Source organism: Thunnus thynnus, chromosome 22 (assembly GCF_963924715.1).
Source record: "Thunnus thynnus chromosome 22, fThuThy2.1, whole genome shotgun sequence".
NCBI classification, from domain to species: domain Eukaryota; kingdom Metazoa; phylum Chordata; class Actinopteri; order Scombriformes; family Scombridae; genus Thunnus; species Thunnus thynnus.
The window spans coordinates 18,593,687-18,616,733 of NC_089538.1; the positions used below are offsets into that span (position 1 = coordinate 18,593,687).

The 23,047-nt window shown below is 40.9% G+C and overlaps 2 protein-coding genes and 1 long non-coding RNA gene across 7 annotated transcripts in view; 1 reads left to right on the plus strand and 2 right to left on the minus strand.

The window, feature by feature from the left end:
- Window positions 1–684: 684 nt before the first annotated feature.
- Window positions 685–16,636, minus strand: tox4b (TOX high mobility group box family member 4 b). 4 transcript variants are annotated; one of them, XM_067579517.1, is made up of 10 exons: window positions 16,524–16,636; window positions 12,800–12,868; window positions 9,190–9,240; window positions 7,152–7,439; window positions 6,790–7,050; window positions 5,440–5,766; window positions 4,960–5,040; window positions 4,022–4,663; window positions 3,205–3,359; window positions 685–2,238 (listed from the first exon to the last, which is right to left on the minus strand). In XM_067579517.1, exons 1-10 carry the CDS (start codon window positions 16,527–16,529, stop codon window positions 2,181–2,183), a joined length of 1,938 nt encoding a protein of 645 aa, XP_067435618.1. In that variant the 5' UTR covers window positions 16,530–16,636; the 3' UTR covers window positions 685–2,180. The 4 variants fall into 4 exon arrangements, with proteins under 4 accessions (XP_067435618.1, XP_067435616.1, XP_067435619.1 ...); XM_067579515.1 differs by lacking the exon at window positions 16,524–16,636 and adding an exon at window positions 13,170–16,499; XM_067579518.1 differs by lacking the exon at window positions 9,190–9,240.
- On the plus strand, window positions 16,293–21,360 carry LOC137174315 (uncharacterized). The gene is made up of 4 exons (XR_010925338.1): window positions 16,293–16,338; window positions 16,457–16,485; window positions 16,583–16,710; window positions 21,251–21,360. It is a non-coding gene; the product is annotated as an uncharacterized lncRNA (long non-coding RNA).
- LOC137174312 (solute carrier family 12 member 6-like) overlaps window positions 18,671–23,047 on the minus strand; it is a 28,815-nt gene continuing 24,438 nt past the window's right edge. For both annotated transcript variants that reach the window (XM_067579512.1, XM_067579511.1), the window contains 3 exons: window positions 22,685–22,920; window positions 22,461–22,594; window positions 18,671–21,425 (listed from right to left, as the gene is read on the minus strand). In XM_067579512.1, coding sequence (XP_067435613.1) covers window positions 21,334–21,425; window positions 22,461–22,594; window positions 22,685–22,920 — 462 coding nt within the window. In that variant the 3' untranslated portion in view covers window positions 18,671–21,333. The remainder of the gene's footprint in view (window positions 21,426–22,460; window positions 22,595–22,684; window positions 22,921–23,047) is intronic.

Here is a 23,047-nt window from a genome sequence, read left to right on the forward strand (position 1 = left end):
TGGCAGCCGGAGGGACGAACTCTCGCGAGTGTTAAGGTTAGTAGGGTTAGTGGAAAGGTTATGCGCACAATTAGGATATACGACGCGTACAAATCTCGCGAGAGTTTCACAAATAGTCCCTACGGCTGATCTAATCTAGCACCAACCGTGGGAAAAAAGTTGTGCGGGATGCCCAGTATAGGAAGCATGGATGCAAAATCACAACTTAATAATAACACTCTCAATATGATATTTTTTATATATTACTGATTTGTTACTACTAATGTATTAAATATAAGTAGCACTTTAATGTAGCTGATCAAATTTCAGCAAATTCTAACTACTTATTATACTGTTTTGTAATTTAACCTTTAATATTGCATCATAATCGATAAAATGATCATATACATTGTATGTTGGGGCAGGACAACTTAACCTGTTACACCTGACTAGAGGTCTAACCAGTCAGATTTATTGAAACACCTTTAATTAGCAAAGTAACTAACAACTACCGCTGTTAAATAAATGTAGTGGAGTAAAACAAGTATTGTAGTAGTTGCATAATATGGAAATACTTCATAAATGTGTGTGTATTGGCTCTGTTCCTGTTCTTAAATGAAGAAAAATGATATCACCTGTGAGCATAAATCAAATAAACGCCACTCCAGCTGTAATAGTGAGGCCAAAATGTGTATCACCAAAATGTATATTAAAACATAAAATATTTTTATTTCACCATTAAAAACATTTCCAGATTATCTACAATGAACCAGGCTGATCACTACATCATTTCATCTGCCTGGGAACAGTTTTTCTTTTTGTTTTTTTGTTTTTTTTTTTGGAAGCAACCAACCCCCTCTTCCTCCTCGATTCCTCAACGCACCTGAAAGCAAATTCTGTCAATGAAAACAGTGGTATGTTAAAAATTAAAGCTTTTATATTGTCTTCCCTTACAGTAGTGTTGTGAGAGCTGGTGTGTTTATTTCATTCCAGTATTATTTTGTTGTTGTTGTGTTTTCTTTTCCCCCCCTCAGACAGAGATTTTCACCACAAATGTTCCTCGTTAAACAAAATACGCACCACACAGTTTAAAAGCTCTTATGTTTTGCGGGACATTTTTAGCAGAACAGAAACGCTAGAGCTATTTCTTTTTTTTTTCCTGAATCTTAGCACCTGTTGTTTTTTTTTTTGTTGTGTTTTTTTTTTTTAAAGACTTGAACTGTCTTTTGAGTAAAAACCTTCCTTACTTTCTAAAGTGACTTAACAGCAACAGCACTTTCCACTTTGTCTTAAAATGGCTTCTTACAAACGGCTTTTACCTTCTTTTAACGACTCCAAACTACATTTAAGACTGTTTGTGCTTAGCCCAGTTGTCGGTTGTTTGTATGATAAATCTCTCAAGTAGCCACTGGCCCCTCGATGTTGAAGCACACACATATTTCTATACATTTTCCTTACAAAAAAAAAAAAAAATCACCTCAGATTCCATTCATGTCGATAAATCCTCGATGTAACAGTAAAGGAAAGTGCCTACACGCATTGAAGTCTCTTTTTTTCAGAATGAGCTGAACAAAATACACCTGCGAGATCATGATTTCCTCCCTGCACCTTTTCACCTTTTTTTTAAAATCAATTAAAAACACTGTATGTCCTTATAAAATGCTCTATTTTTTTTTCCCCCACTCAGTCCATATTTTTAAATTCACAATAGATGATCAGCACCTCCCTGCTCCTCTGTGAGGTAAATCTGGAGCAGCAGAGCCAAGTCTTTAGTTTCTCCTTCAGTTTTCATTATTCATCTATCCGTCCTGTCGTGAGCCGTCATTCCCGCCATAATTTCTGAGTTTATTCTGCTGTGGGAGGGTGGGGGGTGGGGGGTAGCCGTGCAGGGTGAAGTATGACAGAGCCAAGGTGTCAATCACAGAAAAGTATATTATAGTGACTTTCAGATATTTTTCCCTGCGTCTGTCTCGTCTTTTTTGTCCCCGAAGAGGACAAAAAACCCCCCGCCCGTCCGATGCGACATGATAAAACAGTTATGTACCGATACCTGAGCCTGATCTGGCTATCATTCATGCATTCACTCATTCATTCATTCTTATGTTCATTTGCATTTCATGTGTTATTCTTTGTCCATGTCTCTCTCTCTCTGTTCCTCTCTCTCTCTCGTGTAGCACTCCTCCGTCAGATGTGTCCTTTCCCTATGTGACAGTAGTGGAGTTCTGCCCTCGGATGGCGCACCAGGCCATGAACACGTCCCTGCAGAGAAGAGAAAAAGATCAAAAGGAAAAAGGTCATTTTCACTCTATTTTAGTCAATTGTTGAGATGTCATGTGCAGCATGTTGTAATGTCTGGACAAGATCCTGGAATTTAGATCATACAACTCAAATTTAGCAAGCGCAGGTTGTAATTATGCGCTATGAAGCACACGATCAAAACCTCCCGTCATTTTTTGCCTTGCCAAGTTTCACCTTTGAATTGCTAAATAACTGCCAAGTTCATTAAAGTCCCTTAAAGGAAAACTACAGTTTTATTTCAACTTGGGTTTTATTTTATTGCCATCATTTTCTATCTGTTAATCTGTTGTGTCTACCAAAATTACTGCTCATGGCACTAAAAAAACAAGACAACAGATAAAAACAAGCAAGCAGTTTTGCCAGATTAGCCACCACTTTATTTGGAGGCAAAGCTGAAAGTGAGCACACCTGTAAGGTCACTAATCACCCTGTCATTGCACAGGAAAAAACCTGTGAGTGTTCACAACAAGGGTGAGTACAGCAGGTCAAAGTAAGAGCAGAGTCTGTAAACTGTGACGGATGTTTACAACAGACACTTTTTGGTAATAATTGTATCGTTCACCATCGTTTTCTCTCCCAAAGTAGCTTGTCTAACCTGAAGGTTTGTTTAAAACTATGATAGTCTGACCGCTCGTGTTTGTTACCCAAAATAACATTGATGAATACAGTGTTATCATGGATATTGGAGCAGATCACTGACGAAACTTTAATGATAAAATCCAAGTTGTAATACACTGTAGTTTCCCTTTAAAGCTTCTGTACAACGTTCAAACAACACAGAAAACAAACTTGCAACTTCAGGAACTCACTGCTGCAGAGACAAACTAGCTGATAATCGTAACTGATCACCGAACAATCATAAAAATATGTGTACAAACTCTCAGACCCTGGTTTAATGTACATGTTGCTGCTTCAAAGTGTACAAACCTGCAGTGTGTGGCGACACACTCGTTGCTACAGTACTCCTTGTCCCAGTCTTTGCTCTCCACGGCAGGGTTGGTGCAGCCGGCGCGCACACAAATGTTCGGACTGGCGGCGGGGGTCACGCTCGGCCCGGGGGCGACGTTCACCTCGACCTCCATCTGACAGACGCAAGGCAAGACAGAAGATAAATATAACTAACTTAAACTTATCTAGACTTATCTAAACCACACAGCAGTGTGAGATAAATTGTTTGTGTAAATATCAACAGGTTAGAAATAAAATAAACTCGTCAGTGCTCTCTGGTGGTCAAATGATGTAATGGAGGCACTAAACTACCTGAAACTTATCCATTTTAATTCTGTACTTCAATGTATTTCTACTTATTGGCAGATATATACTATTATACTGATAAACCGCATCTGCAATAATAATAATAATTAATACCAGCCTATATATCATCCGATTCATGAGACAAGTCAGAATATTTGCACAAAACACAAGATGATGTATGAAATGACAGTAAGAAAACTCTCATGTTGGCTATATCTACTGCATGATCATGTAAATGTATTCAAATTGATATAAAAAGCTTTCAACTGCCCTGTAATATAATATTACAATAATAATTCCCCAGCAGTTTATTGCTTTACTGATATTTTGATCAGGTTTTCCTCATTATTGATTTTGTTTTGTCATGTTAACTTTAAGCGATCATGTTGAATTGCTTTCCAGCCATGACCTCACAACACCTCAGATTCCTGGTTCTTATTTCTTGTAGGTGAATGAAAGCTTTGGCAGATTAACGTGTTGCTGATCTTACCCCTTCCTCCGCCACTTCTTCTCCTCCCGTCACCACAGCAGACGACTGTCCCACCTCCACCGTCAGAGCCGAGGAGGACACCGACGCGGGCGTGTCACCGGCCGATGTCACGATGATTGGCGTGCTGGAATCCGACTGGCGTGACGACGGGACCACCTTGATCTGCAGCGGCGGCGGGGCCGTGGCGGCAGCTGCGCCTCCGCCTCGAGGTTTGGCCTGCAGAGGAGGAGGGGCCTGGGCGTGCACCATCTGCTGCAGCCGTGGCGGCGGCGGGGTGCTCTGCATCTGCTGCAGCGGCGGCGGTTGCCGCGGCGACGAGGCGGGCGTTGCTGTGACCGATACGCCGCCGGAGGGCAGCGGCGTCTGCTTGATGATGATCTTGGTGACGGTGGGGGGGTTCGGGGGAGTGGTGACGGGTGGAGGTTGGGGTTTGATGGCGCCTGTGCGGGAGCGTGTGGTGACTTGAGGGAGGTCCAGGATGATGTTGGAGGTACAGATATTGGTGATGGTGTTCTCCTCGGGGTTGTAATGCTGGGACCGGGTGGCGCGAGTGGCTGGGGTGTTGGCGGCCGCGGCGGTGATAGCAGAAGCCGGGGCTGGAGGAGGAGGCGACGGAGCTGTGTCCATGACTTCAATGGGGGCCTGAAGAGAGGAGGTTATATTAGGTTAGAACACATCATCCATCCGCCATATTAAATGGAATATAATCACACTTAATGAGGATGTTTTGATCCATTGTGGAAGTTTGATACATTTACATGATGGTAAGTGAGTTTTACTGGTTTCTTTGGCGTCTTACTAATCTTAGCGATGCATCGGGGGAACCTTTAAGCTCAACTGAAATTGTTACTTAATTTACAATTAAAATAATATTTGCAAAGGGAGGACATCCAACGTAGAAGTGTCAATATTAAGAACAAACTCACCGAAACACTCACCTGAGAGATCTGGCTGGCTCTGTACTCTGCCAGCGCTTTCAAGTAATCCTTCTTCGCCGCTTCGTTTTTCCTCTTGTAAACCTGAGAAAAAGGGAAAATTATGCGCTAGAAGACACTTATTCGTATCTGCTTTCATGGAGTTGGGTGGGTGACATCTCAACTTCCACAACTTGATACTTCCCCTGGCTGAAAACTCTCACATTTTTTTGTTGTGTAGTTGTGTTTTCAATGTTAAGGGTTCAAGGTTTTGTTCAATAACAAAGATCCTGTGGGATTTCAGTCATAAAAACGTTGTAAAATCTGTCATATTTCCTTTCCTGATGTGTATAATACTTACTTCAACTCGACTATCTGACTCTCATCAAGCAGCTGACCTCGTTGACTTTAAATAAACTGTGTATTATTGTCTACAACTACTCTAAAGCCATAAGAACATTTCCAAATTCCAGGTTTTCCATGACTGTAGATGTCTTCTCGTACCTGTTTCTGCTCCTCCCCCAGACTGTCCCACATGGAGGCCACTATCTTAGAAACTTCTCCGAAAGTCGCGTTGGGATTTTGTCCCTTAATAGCTGCCTGCGTGTCCCTGAAGAACAAAGCGTAGGCTGACACGGGTTTCTGAGGCTCGTTGGGGTCTTTCTTTTTCTTCCCCTTTTTCCCCCCTCCTCCCGCTCCTCCCTTCCGTCCGACGACCGGAGAGACGCTGGAAGACGACGGGGCAGAGAGCGAAGACTCGGACAGAGAGGGATCGAGGGAGATGACTCCCGGAGAGACGGCCAGAGAGACCGGAGACTCCACCAGGACGCTCTGATGGGAGAGAAAAAGAAAGATGCAATTCTGACGAGACTTTCAAATAAATTGTTTTATTTAATGTAATTATGTCTTGAAAATCACCGGTTAAGTATTTGAAATTCAGTTTAGTAATACCCAGAAAGTGTGTGTCACGCTTAATAAAACAGTGCGTCTTTGAAGCTCATATTAAAACACTGACTCGATCAAGTTTCTTTCATTTACGAAACACAGCCAAACTCAGGTCTGTTGTGTCAAGAAATGAAATGGAGATGTTAATGCATGCTTTTATCTCATCGTGTTTGGACAACTGTAGTTTTATAAATCTTCCTTACACCACTTACAAACCGTCGAAAATGCTGCCGCTAGGCTCTTAACACGATCCGACAGATGGTCATATGTTACTCCTGTTTTAATCTCACTGCACTGACTTCCTGTTAATTTTAGAGTTCGTTTTAAAATTTTGGTGCTCACTTATAGAGCCCTACATGCCCTACCCTTTCAAAAAGCAGCTAAAAACCCATCTGTTCAGACAGGCATTTGGGTAGCATGTGGTCATTTTTCCTCTTATGTCTGTTCCCCTTGTATATTTTATCTGATGTCTTTGTTTTATTTATTTTGATTTGATTGTATTTTCATTTTATTTCTTTGACTGCAAAGCATTTCGTGACTGGTGTGAAAGGTGCAACATAAATAAACTTTGCCTGCTTGCTTGCATATATCATGTCTGTGTGTTCAGATCTGATTTATGACTCTGAGAATGAGAGATATATTTAGATATTCTTCTACAACATTAAATATTTGTGACTTACTGAGCATTAATCAAATATAAAATTAGAAAAAACATCAATTTAAACTACATGAATCAATCTGCTTCATTAAAACAGTGCAGTCTGAACATATTTGACCGACGTTAGCTTCTTCCAGGTAACATTAGCAATCAACCAAACAAATATCACTACTGTGTGTTCATGTAGGACCTTATCGCTTATAGAAAGAAGTCGATCATGTAAATAGCTTTTCGAGGCCAGTAAGTCTCACCCTTCTGAAGTCATCCATGTCATCATCCTGGAGCGAGCTGGTGGGCGACGCCGTGGCTGACAGAGGGTTTTCAGGCGACTGTGGGCGTTGTAGTATGTTCCCGCCTCCTAACCCGAGCCCAAGTTGAGCACTGAGCTCTGACTGGTCGATAGTGGTGAGCTGGTTGGACCCCAGCAAGCCTTGGCTCATGTCACCCAGCGGGACGTCTATGGTCACTGGGGATGAGCTGCTGAACTGAGAACCGATGGGATGGCCGAGATCCTGAGGAAAGAGAGACGACAGGAGCACAGAAGACAAGTGTATTAAACTGATGTCTAACGTTGAGATAATTTCAGACACCTAAAATATCTTCAAGTCCTCACCATTCCCAGTGAGGACCCCAACAGAGCACTTCCTCCCGACTGGTTGATGACTCCCAGACTGAGGTGCTCCAGTCCCTGTGAGGGGTTGTTGACGAAAGTAGAGGCGAAGGAGGGGTCATCCCCTTCCACAACGGCGTTCCCGGGTACCACCACGCTGTCGGAGGGGCCGGTGTCCGACAGCTCCCCGAAATGGGACACCACATCGGACACGGTGAGGGCCGAGTCCGGGTCCAGAGAGATGGGAGGGATCTCGAACTCCTCATCGCCGAGGCTGGGGGTGTGGAAGGTCTGAAGAGCAGGTGGGACGAAAAGAGGCGATTGATTGCGAGATGATTGGAAAAAAAAAAAACAAATAGTAGAAAGTGAGAGCAGGAAGGGATGAGAGGATAAAAACAAAATAAGTGAGTGAGAAACATTTTGACAAAGATGGAAACAGAATGAGAAGATGAGAGAAGAGGATTACTGTCGTTAATTAAAGCTTTCTTAAATGCCAAAGCAGTGATATTATACAGAGGGAGGACTTGGAGGACAAAAGCTCATCAAAAGACAAACATTCAAAGCATTTTCTAATATTTGAAAAGCTGAGATATCTTCTTGATATTCTGGGTTTTAAATCAGGTGTTGAAAATTTGCTTTTTCCACATTCAGCGTCCAGGTCATGCACCAAAAAAAAAAAAAAAAACGGAAAACAGCTTGAAGCTCAAAACTGTATTTTTCAATAGCATGCTATTGCTGATAGCTGGACTGTGCGGTTAAAGGATGAACAGTAGGCAGCAGATAGTGACAAACACTGGTGATTAAAATATTACTGAGGAGTATGTGCTCAAAACAAGACTATCTCTGTAGATTTAACTGTTTTACACTGAATGTTCACAGGATCTCGCTGCATTGTGTTCGACTCGGCTTTAATGTCCAATGGAAACGTTTCTTTAAAGTTCACCTTAATAATATAGTTTAGAGTCATTTTACCTCCATTTTTCCAAATTTTAAATTAATTAATACATGTTTGCAGCTCATTTAGATGTTGTGACAGAAGCCATATGACGACAAACTTTTTGTGCTTCTAACTTTCTCTATGATCGCCAATTCTAAATGTCAATATAACCGTATATCTCACATCACAGCTCATTAACCTGGATTTATGTTTATTTTGTGCGATAATGTAAACATCATAAAATGATTTTATCAGCAGCTCAGCGGGTTGGTAATGACTGCTGGTCAATACGAACCAAAATCATATTTCACTTGTTCCGTTGTCTGACAACAGAAACAGAAAAATATGTAAATTGTGAATTTGGCTGCATTAAAACAGTATTTATGATCTCAGAGAGCAATTTTAATGAACAATAGTCAAAAATAAATTAAACACAGCCAATTACCAAAAACTACTGGCATTTATGGACGTTTAAAATTGAATTTCACACTTAAGGGACGCAAAGTAGCTCTGGCAATAAATACCCCCCGGCCCATAAAGATAACTGACCGGGGAAAAGAGTAAGCCGTGCGTGAGATGCTGTGGTCATTGAGCCGGTGGACACTCACACACAGGCTACAATGGCGTCGGATCATCTCCGACAGCCATGACGAAGCCAGAACACTACGCAGGCGGATCCTGTGTACATTGGCCCTAAGACAAAACTAGGTAGGTAGTGATTATGGACTTCTGTTGCTCTTACAGCACTATTCTCACTATTTATCCAACATTGTTGTCAGAGTCACTAAATTTGTGGTGTTTTGTTGGTGCTGAGGGGAGGTTTCATCCTTTTTCTGTCATAATTACAAAACAGCAGCAACAAATGTAGGTTTTTTTTTACTAGACAAAAAGTTGGCCTCAAACTTGACTGCCTGCAGCTGCCTTACAGTAAAAGCTTTCACTTCCTTCCTTTATTTGACTAAAACTTTGGATGAGTCAGTTTTGCAGGTTCAGTTTGTAGTTTAATGATTCCCTCTATGTGAAAAGCTCCTTTCCCAAACGACATGTCTGAATTTATTTGGCAGGTGTCTAACAAAAACAAAGGATTTATGAAATAGTTCATACTCCACCAGTGGATCCAGCGAGGCTGAAGAGGTCAATGGGTTTAGTGGCACACTAAAAAATGTGAGTATGTCAGTAAGCGCACGTTTAAATAGATTACAAATGTCATGTGTTATATTTGTAGCTTTAACTATGACAGTAAACTGGTTTTCTATGTATTCATGGAGCTGACATTAAATGGTTCATACATACAGTACATATCTCATCATATAAAATGTATGAAAACTGCAAATTATGTAATATTAACTAAATAAAATTGCCACCTGCTAGGTAATACTTTATAGATAAAGTTGAAAGGTGGTTGTATGTTGTTATTGCTGATTTAAACAGTGGTGTGTGAGCCTGATAAGCTCCAGTTCGTGCCTCATGTGTTACCATTACATCCAAGTCACAGAGCTAAGTAGAGCTGCAACGATAAGTCGATTAGTCAATTGATAGAAAATTAAATCAGCTCTTTCTCAAGCAAAAGTGCCAAAAACTCTCTGGTTCAAGCTTCTTACATGTGAGGATTTGCTGTTTTTCTCCCAACATATAAAAATCTTTAGGTTGTGGACTGTTGGTCAGACAAAACAAGTGAGTTGAAGAGAGGACTCTAAATCCTGTGAATGGCATTTGTTCATTTTTTTAAACATTTCACAGATGAAATGATTAATCAAAGATGTAATTGTCAGTGATCAATGATAAATCTCTGGCTATCTTTGAAAAAAAACTCACGTGGTCATTTACCAAACACCTCAGACTCTTCTAACCATCTGCGCTTTAGAAAATGTTCTGACTGCTGCACAGTAACAAAAGATTCAGACAGACTGAAGTGAAGTGATAGTGGTGCTTTGGTAGCAATAGAGAGGAAGCATCACGCCTAATAGTCAATTTCACCCCGCCATCGCTGGGAGGAGTTGAATAGTTGTATGGCCTGGGGGACAAAAGACTTCCTCAGTCTGTCTGTTGAGCAGGACTTAGACAGCAGTCTGCCGCTGAAAATACTCCTCTGCCCAGTGAATGTGCTGCTGTGCAGAGGGTGGCGGGCATTATCCATGATGGACAAGTTTATTTAGGGTCCTTCTCTCTGCCACTGACATAAGGGGAATCCAGCTCCGTGCCAACCACAAAGCCAGCTCTCCTCACCAGCCTGTCCAGCCGCATAGCGTCCCTCTTCTTAGCGCTGCCTCCCCGGCACACCACAGCGAAGAAGAGACCGCTGGCGACATCAAACTGGTAAAAACATCAACAGGAGTTTCCTATAGGTGTTGAAGGACCCCAGCATCCTCAGGAAATAGTCCGGTCCAGTCTATCGTGCAGCGGCAGCAGCCAGGTACTTAGAGGTCCTGACCACCTCCACGTAGACCAGTTGCAGATGGGGCCTGCGTCTCTGGAAGTCCACCACCATCTCTTTGGTCTTGGAGGAGTTCAGCTACAAATGGTTCGACCTGCACCATGTCACAAAGTCCTCCACCAGGCTCCTGTACTCAGAAGTGCATTGCTGCCTCCCGCCGGTTAAAAACAACAAAAATAACAACACATTTGGTCTCTGCAAATGGAAATGATGTATGTGTTTATTTACATAAAGAGCGGGGAAGTGAGATCCGAGTGGTCACTTGAGACGCATGTTAATGCCAGGTGTGAACAGGGCCTCAGTAGGAGGAGCTAGATGGTGTTGAAGGGGCTGGGGAAAAAAAAATCAAAGAATATGATCCTCACAGCGCCGCTCCCCTTGTCCAGGTGAGCCTTGCGTAGCAGATAGAGGATGGCATCCTCCACACCCACCTTCTCCTGGTAAGCAAACTGCAGTGGGTCCAGTGCCTTCTGTAGAACTGGGATGAGACACGATGTCTTCCACAGTACAGGGACCCTCCTCAGTCGCAGGTTCAGGTTGAAAACATGTTGAAGGGGCTCCTCCAGTTCGACAGCACAGGCCTTAAGCGTTCTTGGGAACACCCTGTCCAGGCCAGCTGCCTCGCTGGGACGGAGTCTCCTCAGCTCTCCTCTGACTTGATTTGCGGCATTGACTGTATATAAATACGGACGTCATGACAGCTCCCCGAAAGTGAGGCCAAAATATCTCGATCGCCCCCTGGTGGCTGGCTGCAGTAGAGGTCATGAGTCCTGTTCCAAAGATGGTTTCGATCATTTTAGGTAGTTCCTGTCACACTGGTGTTTGTTCAAGCGCTCATTTTTCTGTTGAGTTTGTTTCAAATCTGTCAGACGGCTGAGGGGGCGTGTCCCACAGGCCGTCTGACTCTACTGTGCAGACTCTGGCTCCGAATGACGTCACAAAAGCAAGATGGCAGCCCCCAGAAAATAGCGGCAGGAAGTGGAGACGTGTCGTCCATCTCTATAAACAGTAAATAATCTGCAGTGATGGTGAAGGTGGTGGTGGTGATGGAGGGGAGGAGGGGGGGGGGTTACATTGTCCGTGATAGCAGGCTGAGGGAGGCGTACATATGAGGCTGATGGGGGGAGGAGAGGGGGTGAGAACTGGACAGGCATCAACAGCTGGTGGGGGAGGTGATGGGGGTCATAACTGGGCAGGCTGTAGCAGCAGGAGCAGGACAATCAAACCTGTTGCAGAAGTGGTTGAACTGGTTTGCTCTCACTACATCCCCCTGCTGATGGTTTTCATACCGTCCCAGACCCCCCCCTCGTGCTGTTTTCTTACAACTTCTGCGCTACCTTCCTTCTGTATGACTCCTTTGCCTCTCTTTTGTGTAAATAATGTATCTCCTTGCTCATTTTTTTATGAGAAAAACTTTAATTTTGGTCCAAACTGTACAAATTCAGCGAGAACATATGTTAGGTATCACCAGTTATCATCTTCAGCATTTCCGCTGATAAGTCACACAAATCCTGACTCATCTCGTTATCCATTTAATTAGTAGATGACCAGTTAAACCGCTGAGGTCCGGACCCCCCCAAAGGGGTCACAGGATAAATCTGAGAGGTCACAAGACGATTAACAAGATAAAAAAAAGCAGACTTTTATTCTAATTCTGGACAATTGTACCTATTTAAGTCTCTACAAATAAAACAATCTAACACAGTAAGATTAAGTCTTTGGTGGTTGAATCCATTTGCCCCAAGTAGCTTTGTTTTAAGCTGCCTCCTTTATTACCTATAAGACATCTGCTGTGTGAAACAGCGTCTTTGCATTTCTTCCCCTTAAGCTGTATGTTGTAATCTGTTATTAAAATCTTTAAAAGTGTACTAACTTTTTATGGCGTTCGAGGAGGTGGTCCATCTCTGCTATAAAACACACGGTGGGAGACCCTGACTTTTGTTTGGATTAGGAAATTGGAGTCGCAACTCCTGAAACTGGTTAAGAATCTTTTAATCAAATATTTTTCTCATCCACATGGTTAGAAGAGTGCTTGAGGATTTTATCAGTGAAGATCACCAGATGTTTTACCTGTCAGACAAACGAACGCTTAGCTCTGTGACTCCGATGTAGACGTAATACTTAAGAGGCAAACATTCGGGCAAGTGTCTGAGGTGATGTGACTCTGACTTTAAGCCCCGAGCGTGTGTCCACAAGAGAGGGCTCCGTGACAATAAATAAAAACCTGTCTGAGAGAAATTTCACGCCACATAAATTCAAAGACGTAAGAAGGAGGCTTACCTCTGAGGAGGAGAGGAAAGGATGGCCGGACCCAGAAATTGTCAGGTAGTTGTCACTGCCTCCAGGGAACTGAAACATTCAGGTGTACAAGTTAGAAAAAGTGAAGGTTTTGTTGTGGGGCTCCTGGTTATTCTAATACTGTTGTTGTAATCCAAAACTTGACAAAAGGCAGTCAACAGTGGGGCAACAAACGCCACACTTTACTGAAACCAAGCAACCTGATAATTAGTGCCAATTAGAGCAACTGAAAAACACTATGATGCGTTTAGTGGCAGCCTTTATTTAGATGACATATTGACCTCCTATGCAAATTATGTTTGTATGAAGGCGTGTTGACATTTGCCCCATTCATTTAGAAAAAAGGAGTCACCTTGTTGTCATGGTCAAATCCATTGAAAGACTGCGGATCCAAGAACTCTGGATCACCGTCGTGCTGCCCGGTACCGTCCGTTAGATCCGAGTAAAAATTCAGGTCCATCTTTTCAACTGGGCCTCATATGTTAAGCAATGAGGGGCCCCCCTTTCTTCAATTCAACAAGATGTTACGCAATAAAACCGAAATTTCCAAGCTTTACCTCTGTTTTCAAAACGTGTGGTAACGTTAACGTCGTTTCATATATGGTTAGCGAGTAAACGGGAACCCCAAAATACTGAGTGAAGATTAGCTGAATTGAAATTGAGAAGTTGACAGCTTTTTTGCACAGATGTTGGGCTAGCTCACACGACTAAAGCAGAGCATGTGTACGAGAGCAGCCGTGCCAAAAATAACCTGCCTGCTGGCTGGCTGGCTGCCCGAGGTAACGTGGCTGTTACCCGGTCTTGCTGACTGGTCTCACCACGGTTTAGCTTTAGCTGGCTTTGACGCAAGGCTGCGGTACTCTTCACTTCACGACCGACCCGGCGCCCGTTTGTCTGTCGGTCCACAAACGTCTCACTCAGTCAACGGCCGCGGCGAACAAACGGACGCGGCTAACGCTCCACAAATTTAACTGTTTGATCGTTAAAGCTGCTCGACAGGTGTGAAAAACCAACATAACCGCTTCAGCCAAGGTGCCTGTGAGGGGAGGACTAACCAAAGCCCCGTTCTGGCCCGGCTCAGGCTGCTCAATGGATCCCGACACACGGATTGGATCGATATTTTTGTTTCCTAGGACGGCGAAGTCATGACCCGCCTTACTCTACGTCTGATTGGTTTACCGTGATGTTCTTAGCCTAACCCTAACCAATGTCACGCCTCGTGCCTAAACCTAACCAATCCGGCCAACGAAGGCAACGAGTACTAGCCAATCGGAGGCAGAATAGGGCGGGTCGTGACTTCGTCATCCTAGGAAAAAAATAATTTGCCAACGGGAGAAGGGAAGGAGGCGGCTGTCAAGCGAAACCATGACAACCCCGGATATTGAGCGAAACAAGTTTCAAAATAACCTCTCGTCTCTAACTTACTATTTTTAACACATTCAAGCAGTGTGTGAAATGCAAGTGACTTTCTGTAAAGTTTATTAAATCTTTGAGCATTTTTATTATAAAAATAAAAACATGAGGGATGTAATTTTAAGCGATTTTCTTAATCGATAGTCGGCCGCATTAACAATCGATTATCGATTAATCATTAACAATTTATGAATTACGGTGGACATATTTTTCCATAATTAAAAGAGTAACAGCAAATACTTGTAACGTTGTCCAGCAAACATCTACACAACATTTTCAGACAGTTACACCGCATGTCCCTCGTCTTCTGCGTTATTGGTTAATACAGTTTTTAAATCGCTTAAATTATTAACAGCAATTAATCGATAATCAATGAATCATTGACATCCCTAAAAAATATATTGCAATTAAAGCTTTTACGGCATTTCAATGCAATTTGCTCCGCCTCTGCGTACCAATAAAACATGTGAACGTGAACTAATTCATAATGTATACAAAAAGTCTCGATCTCTCGTATCGTGCCTAACTTTTGTGGATCATAACATATCAGGTATGGAATTAATCTGCAGACGCTCCTGTTCAAGATGAGAACAAACTTTTCTGTGGATGTCAGTTTTTGAGCCACAGCAAAGGCCAAAATGTAGCCTGCAGATTACCAGAAATACCCCTACTGGCCGATTAAGAGGAGTCAATGACGGTATGAAACGTGTTATAAAATAGGTTTTTCAACAATTGTGAATCACTGCAACCACGAGAGGTCCTTGAGCATACAGTCATAAATGTGCACAAAAAATATTAGGCTGATAGGTCCAGTAGTATGCAGGATTAGCTGTGGACACACACACACACACACGGATACACACAACCAAATACATGATCTCCTCTAGGCTTACACCTAGTAGAGATAAATCAATAGACCAATTAAAAACGCAACCGAGCTTCTTCTTGTCAAGCTACTTGGATCTAGTGGCTGAAGTTGTCTATTCTGGTTTGGAGGTACCGTCCACAGCACTGGGACCCCCCTGATTGTCACACTGCATTCAAGAGTGATAAAACAAGGCACTGAGGTCGCATTGATTTGGGTTCCTGCTCACATTCTGGGTGACGAAAGAGTGGACAAAATAGCCAAACAAGCCATTAAAGTAAAGGAAAGGAAACAGAGACATCATCATCCATCCAAACCCTCAAAATCAGAGGTAAAGGGTGTTGTGTGGAAGAAGATCAATGAAGAGTGGCAACAGCACTGGGATCAGGAGATAAGGGGGAGACAATTGATTCAAAATAGAGTGAGGAAACAGAGGAGGGGGTAATAATAACTAGATTAAGAATAGGAAACAGCGATCTATACAGCATACTTAATATTAGAGGGAAGCACCCAACCGGTCTTTGTGAGCATTGTCAATTACTATTAACTCATTAAAATACAGTTTCAGATTTTTTTTTTGCTTATGAAAACAGAAAAAAGGGCAATTTCACTGCTTTTTCCCCCATCCAGATTAAAAAAAACACTATACTTAGACTTGTCAAATCTTAATAATAATAATAATCTGAGTTTTAATGAGTCTCTGGGGTCTCCTTATTAATCTAGTCCAGATTTGACAAGTCTAAGTATAGTGGTTTTTGATCTGGATCTGTTTTAATGGGGTGTGTATGGGGGGAAAGCCGTGAAATCGCCCTTTTTTAATGTAATTATAAACAAAATATAGGTTTTCAATATCTGAAAGTGGGTTTAAACAGCGTCAAGGCTTTCTCTGCGATGTCTAACACCTTTTTTCACAAGTGTAAATGGTGAAAAAACGGAGAATTAGCCGCTAAATCTATATTTTTTTATGTTTCCCTTAAATGTTCCCTTAACTACGAGTCGGAAGCTAACTTCAGCCTCAATTCTTGAGTTTACTTCGTACATTTTTTAGAGATTAAGTTTGTTAACCTCTGAGAAAAGCCCAATAATTAATCTTTTCGTGCAGATATTTAACGATAATAAGCTACTTAACAGCCGGTAGCGGAAGAGACTTCGCATTAGCGCCGCGTTTTGATTATTTAATTAACACAATTTTTAAGCCTCAAACCCAGGTGTGCCGGATTAACCGTCTCTATAGGGGACACAGGTGAGGTGAAGTTAAATTAATCGATTTAATTAAAGGGTTATAAATGTCTAAATGTCTCAGGTCCGCTCTTAACGTCATTGTTGTGTTTGTGACAACCAAACATCGTGTTTTGTTGCAGTTAATCATCACATATGAAGACAATTCAAGGTGATTCTTTTATTGAGTCTAATACCAGCTACTCTTACCTCCATGCTCACCCTCGAAAACCTGATTAATGTTTTGTTTTTAATTCCACTTTTGCTAGTGAACTTCGCCCAGAATTGATTTCCTCAAATATATCACAACATGGCACCGGCTTCCGGATTGTACGTACAAGTGGAAGTGACCTCATCACGCAAAAACAAAGGGGACGTTGGCGTGGCAAAATAAAAGGTGGTGAACGTTTACATTTAAGGACATAAAATTTAGCATTCAGAATAAACAGAGGTGGAAGAAATATTCAGATCATTCACTTAAGTAAAAGTATCAATACAGCAAAGTAAAAAATACTACATTACAAGTAAAAGTCCTGCATGAAAAATCCTGCTTAAGTAAAAGTACATAAGTATTATGAGCTTGATGTAGTTAGAGTATTGTAGTAAAAGTAGTGGTTTGGTCCCTCTGACTGATACATTATATATGACATCATTAGATTATTAATAGTGAAGCATCAGTGTTAGAGCAGCATGTTACTGTTATAGCTGCTGGAGGTGGAGCTAGTTTCAACTACTTTATATACAGTTAGCTAGTTTAGTCCAGTGGTTCCCAACCTAGGGGTTGGGCCCCTCCAATGGGTCAACAGATAAATCTGAGGGGTCGTGAGATGATTAATGGGAGAGGAAAGAAGGAAAAACAAAATTCTGATAAACAAATCTGTTTTCAGTTTTTGGACTTTTTCTCTAATCTTTGATTTTTGGTGAAATATTGGATCATTTGAACATTTATTGAAATGAAAGCATGCGAGAAGTTTAGAGGTAAAAATCACTATTTGGTGGAGCTGTTAACAACTCATAGACATCTGAAATGTGACCCCAACTACACACTGCTTTTTGTAAGACATCAAAAGCCAAAAAGGTTGGAAACAACTGGTTTAATCTCTAACAATGTGTAGTATTTTAAAAGCTTGTTATATTATCCATTGTGTCAAATCTTCATCTGAAAAATAACTAAAGCTAAAGTACAATATTTCCCTCTGAAATGTAGTAGAGTTGAAGTATGAAGTAGCATCAAATGGAAATACTCAAGTAAAGTACAAGTACCTCAAAATTGTGTTTACATACAGTGCATGTGTAAATGTACTTCATGAATATTTGCTGCTTTTCACAGTTTTATATCATATGAATATTTTTGGACATTTGGACTTTTGGTCTAACAAGACTTTAAAAGATGTCACCTTGGACTCTGAGAAACTGAAATGGACATTTTTCACAATTTTCTGACATTTTATAGATTAACTTAAATGATTACTCAAGACAAAATAATGGCAGATAAATTTATAATGAAAATATTTGTTAGTTGCAGCCCTGTAGCTGCTAAATATGATCAAAATTAAGTTAAAACATTCACCAGGTCCACCTTCTGAGATGTGAGGATTTAATGCCTTTCTCTCTTTTATATGATTATAAACTGAATATTTGGGTTTTGGACTGTTGGTTGTATAAAATAAGCAATTTAAAGACGTCACCTTCTCTGGGAAATGGTGCAGGCTTAAGTTCTGACATATTTTATATTACACAATTAACTAAAAAGTAATTGACAGATTAATTGAAAATGAAAATAATCATAATTCTTCAGCACTTTCAAAAAAAGTGAGTAAAGCTCTATTGTCTAAATTTCAGGGCTGCATCAGTTATTGATCAATCTGTCAAATATTGTTTTGACTAATCATTTGGTATTTTAAGTGAAAATCATCCATTACATAAGGAGACATCTTCATGTTTTTCCCAACCAACAGACAAAAACCCAAAAATATTACATTTACAACAATATAACACAAAAAAGCAGTGATTTTGAGAAACTCTTTTTGCGTTTTTACCTGATAAATTACTTAAATTATTAATTTGTATATCAAAATTGTTTCTTTCGGTCATTTTTGTTTGAGTACAGCGAAATTTTAGAGAAATGTTTCTTTCTAATAAGTGTTAATTATTTCTTCATTTTCCAATACTTCAGACACTGAAATGTATTAATGCTTAATTCTTCTGTACTTAACTATTTAGAAAAACACACCTCCCTGTCAAAAGGTAAATAAAACTAAGCATCTTCATAATGAATTCTTAAAAAAAGTACCAATATCAGTCATAAAACAGACTTTCTGTCAATGTAGTGTGATGGAACAAAAACATCTTACAACTTTTGTTTCAAAATTGCTTTATTTATTCCCGTATTTTTTCAAGCAAAGTTTTTTGTGATTCCTTTTTATATTAATGTAATTAAAAAAAGATAAAACTTGGGATCTTTTTTTGTCTTTATGTACAAGCAAGAAAAACAAATGTTTAGGAAATAACAATGAACATAAAAGAATCCCTGCACAGTAACACTTTAAAAAAAAAAAAAAAAAAAAAGAAAAGAAGAACAAAGCATTAAGAGTGGAATCAAACACCTCTAGTTTACAGCTCCTTAACTTTAGCAACAAGCTTTCATTCACACACACACACACACTTTCATACATAAACACACACACAGACAGCAGGGTGTCAGCAGGTTTAGTTTAGATGTACGGTGAGGTGGAGAGTTTGAGGGCACAAGCTCACACAACACAGAGCAGCCAATATTCTCATTAGAAGGAATGAAAAACCTCATACTGGTGTCAGATGAACACATGTATCCTTCACACACACACACACACAGACACACACTTCTTCTCTCCACATGACAGCGAGAAATAACACATTTTTTTTTGACAGCATGCAGTGCAGTGGTCCTCTCCACGATGGTCCGGTGTGTCCTAAACTCTGTGAAATTAGTCAACAATACTGTTCACGCTCTCTAAAAGGCCGTCACGACGTTCACCCACATAGTTCGACCTCGCTTCTTCAACACTACGCTAACATATTAAACACATGCAGTCCCAACGTGGGGCCAGTTTATGGCGTGACACAGAGAAGACGTCTGATATTTACCTCGGCAAACGTTTCATTTTTGTTTTTCCTGGGATCTTAAGTTGACATCAAGAAATCCATAAAATGTGAAGACGGTGACGTCCTTTTATTTATTAAAGTCATCGTTCTGTTCACATCACATGGCTGACAACACGAAGCAGCAGAGCAGACTGCTGGTGTTTGATGATGAAGATATGCATCACTTTGTAATTGTAAATCGTTTGTTTTCATCAGATTAATGAGTAGCAGGAGTATGGAAGCCCATTTCTGCCAGAAAAAGATAAAAAAAATCAAAGAAATTATTAAAATAAAAATGTTCATGACAGTTAAAAATCGAGATAAGTCAAATTCTGACTTCTCATTTGACTAATTTTATGAAAAGAAAAATGTTCAGAAAGCAAAATTTTGAATAATTTTCTGAGAAATTATCACTTGTCAAGTCAGTTTTGACTGATATGAGATTGAGTCAAAATTCAGAGATAAAAAGATGTCTCATAATTTTGACTTATCAAAGTTTTGACTATCTCAACTTTTTGATTTATCTCATAGTTTTGTCTTTCTACTTCACACATTTAACTAATCTTGACTAACCACATGCGTTTTTATTTCATTATGATCAACTTTCCATCTATTTTTTTTCTTTTTCTGGCAGAAATGGGCTTCCATACTAGAGAGCAGATTTAGAGAAATAGCAACAAATTAAGACAAATGTAGATGATTTTGAAAATAATTCAGTGTCAGTCCACTTTTGAACTTCACTGAGGATGAAACACATTCTGTGGTTTGTGTAAATACTACTGGATATCGTGGATATGAAGAGAAAAAAAAGACCACTATTGATACGCAGTTGATTGATAACCGTCTCTTTCATCTCCTTGTTACACTTTCAAGTAAGGAGACATTTTCCTTAAAAAGGACCAGTGTGTAAGATTTAGAGGGATCTATTGGCAGAACTGGGATATAATATTCATAAGTATGTTTTCATCAGCGTATAATCACCTGAAAATAAGAACTGTTTTGTTTTCGTTACCTTAGAATGAGCCCTTTATATCTACAGTAGCCCAGAACGGACAAACCAAATATTGACTCTAGAGAGGGTCTTTTGCGGCAGGTTGTAATCTGCAGCTTCACCACTAGATGTCACTAAACGCTACACACTGGTCCTTTAAATGTACCACGAAACAAGTTTAAAACTTTCTTTACTTCCGTGTTACTTTTCCAGTTTTTATGTAGGATTGGAATAAAATTAATTGTCTTCCAGAGGAAAAAAAAAAAAAGAAAACTCAACAAAAAAAAAAAACACTCGATTCAGACATTCAGGCGACACTCAGAACACTCATATCCGCTTCCAAAATACATTATGTACAAAAAGCAACCCTGAGTCTCGTCAGTGGAACGACTGCTCTGTTCTGGGACGCTTCACAGCTTCTTGCGCTCTACGTTTGATTTTTTTGATTTTTAATTTTCTCATCCAGTGGTCCACCGCCCAAACGCACTCGCTCGTTAACACAACGCTGGTCCCTTCTCCAACAAACCCCCAAGTTCCTTCAGGTGGACGACTTTCATACAAACAAACACACACACACACACACACACACACACAAACACAATTAATCACTCATTTTTTTTTGCTCATTCATGGAATTGAGTTGGCATTTCTGTAGCTCGACATAAGTAGAACGGAAACCCCTGTCATGACAGAAAAGTGTAGAGATGAAAGGTAAAGGGCGTGTGGGGCGTGTTTGGGCATGACGACTGACGCTGCAGCCAATGACTGTCTCTCTCTCTCTTTCTCTCTCTATTGGGCCCACGCCCACTCCCCTCCCCCCCAGGGCTCACAGGCCCCACCATCTCTCCCCCCCCTCTGCGTGATTGGCTGCTTTCTTTAAAAAGCTGGCTTCCTCCATTTGTCCAATCAGGAGTAGATGGTGATGACTTCACTTCCTCCACCTCTGACCAACAGGACTCGCTCCAATCCTTCTGTTAGAACCTCGAGGAACTCCATGTCTGAGCGACAAGTCAAGGAATGAAAATGTGTGCTGTGTTTTTAATCAACAGTATCAGAAAATGCTTTGTGCTTTTTGGCGAGCAGGTGTCCGTCAGTCGAGACACAAAGAGGGAATTTTATACTAAAAAGACTAACTGTGGAAGTTATCCACTTTATTTGACTAACTCAGACTGCTGAAGCTTCACATAAGCTTCAGTTAAACCTTTAAAGACATTTTTTGCTCAAACGAAGATTGTGGATTTTGTTCTCCATCACTTACACTAATGGTCAGTATGAGGAGGACTTATTACTGCAAGAAAAACATGTCTCACTGTTCATATGGGCACCTGACTGTTGTTTTAAGACTGGACCTATCCTTTAAAACATAACATACAGACAACTTGAAGTGTATTAAAAACCAGTTGAAAGTAGCAATTCCTTATTTAACTTAACTTATTTAAAAAAGAATTTACTGACAACTCGAGTAACCTGATCCTCCAGAAGTTCAGATGCTTTAAATGCATTTTTAAAAACATCACATCATCAAGAAGCCTCTGCATTAATTATTGAATTTTATCTTCCGCAAATGGGATAATTTCAGTGAGGCTAATTTCTTCTATTTACTGTACTTGTAGAAGTGATCTGCAATATTAAAGTACTTGTTTCAACAAAAATCTATGAACTGTGAAGCAAAGAGAGATAGATGAAAATACCACTACTCATGTCTGAGCACTAAATATGGAGCTAATAGTCAAGCATGTAACACCTCCTAAAAACACAACTTGTCATTTTACACTTCGACTTTTGTACAGATTAAACCAACGAAATATGACATGTTAATTAGTGAGCTTTAGAGGTGCTGGTAGGCGGATTTTGTTACCTTTTTGGGCTGTTTCCCCCCATTTCCAGTGTTTATGCTAAGCTAACGGTTTCCTAGCAAAATCATAAAAGCAAATAAACATATTTCCCAAATTGTCAAACTACTTCTTTAAGAGAAACAACATTTTATGACTGATGAAGATAGACGATGTGCAACCCTGCAGTGTAAAGGATACAGTTCTCGTCTCCTTCTGTGTTCCTGGGGGGTCCCGGCATGTTGAGCAGGACCACCCGGGCATCATGGGATTTGTTGACAATGACCTCATTAAGCTTGACAGCGGTGTGCATCCGCCTGACGTTGGAGTGGTCCCTGCAGGAAGAAAGATACGTTTAACAACCTGTCTGATTGCTGTGAGATATCTTCCCCCCCCTCAGTGTGATTAATTTTATTCCAACTCACGGCCTGATGCTGAGCATGTCTCTGAAGCCTTCGGGCGTGGAGCAGCCGGAGTGCGTGGCCCGGTACTGCGAGGTCTTCTCTTTGGTCCAGGTCATCTGAACGCGGCGGTGGTGCTCGGAGCTGCCGGCGCCGCTGCTCGCCACCCTGTCCCGCTCTCCGCCGTCCGTGTCGTCGTCGTCGTCCGAGCCGATGCTCGTCAGGCGCAGCATGGAGTTCCGGTCCTTCACTAGCTGAGCCTGATTCAGTAGCACACACACACACATATACATGTTCCTTCTCATCTCAACGCTATTTTAACTTCTTTCTACTCTATTTCGATGCCTCTCTCTTCTACACTGCTTCTCTCCCTTCCCCGACTCTATC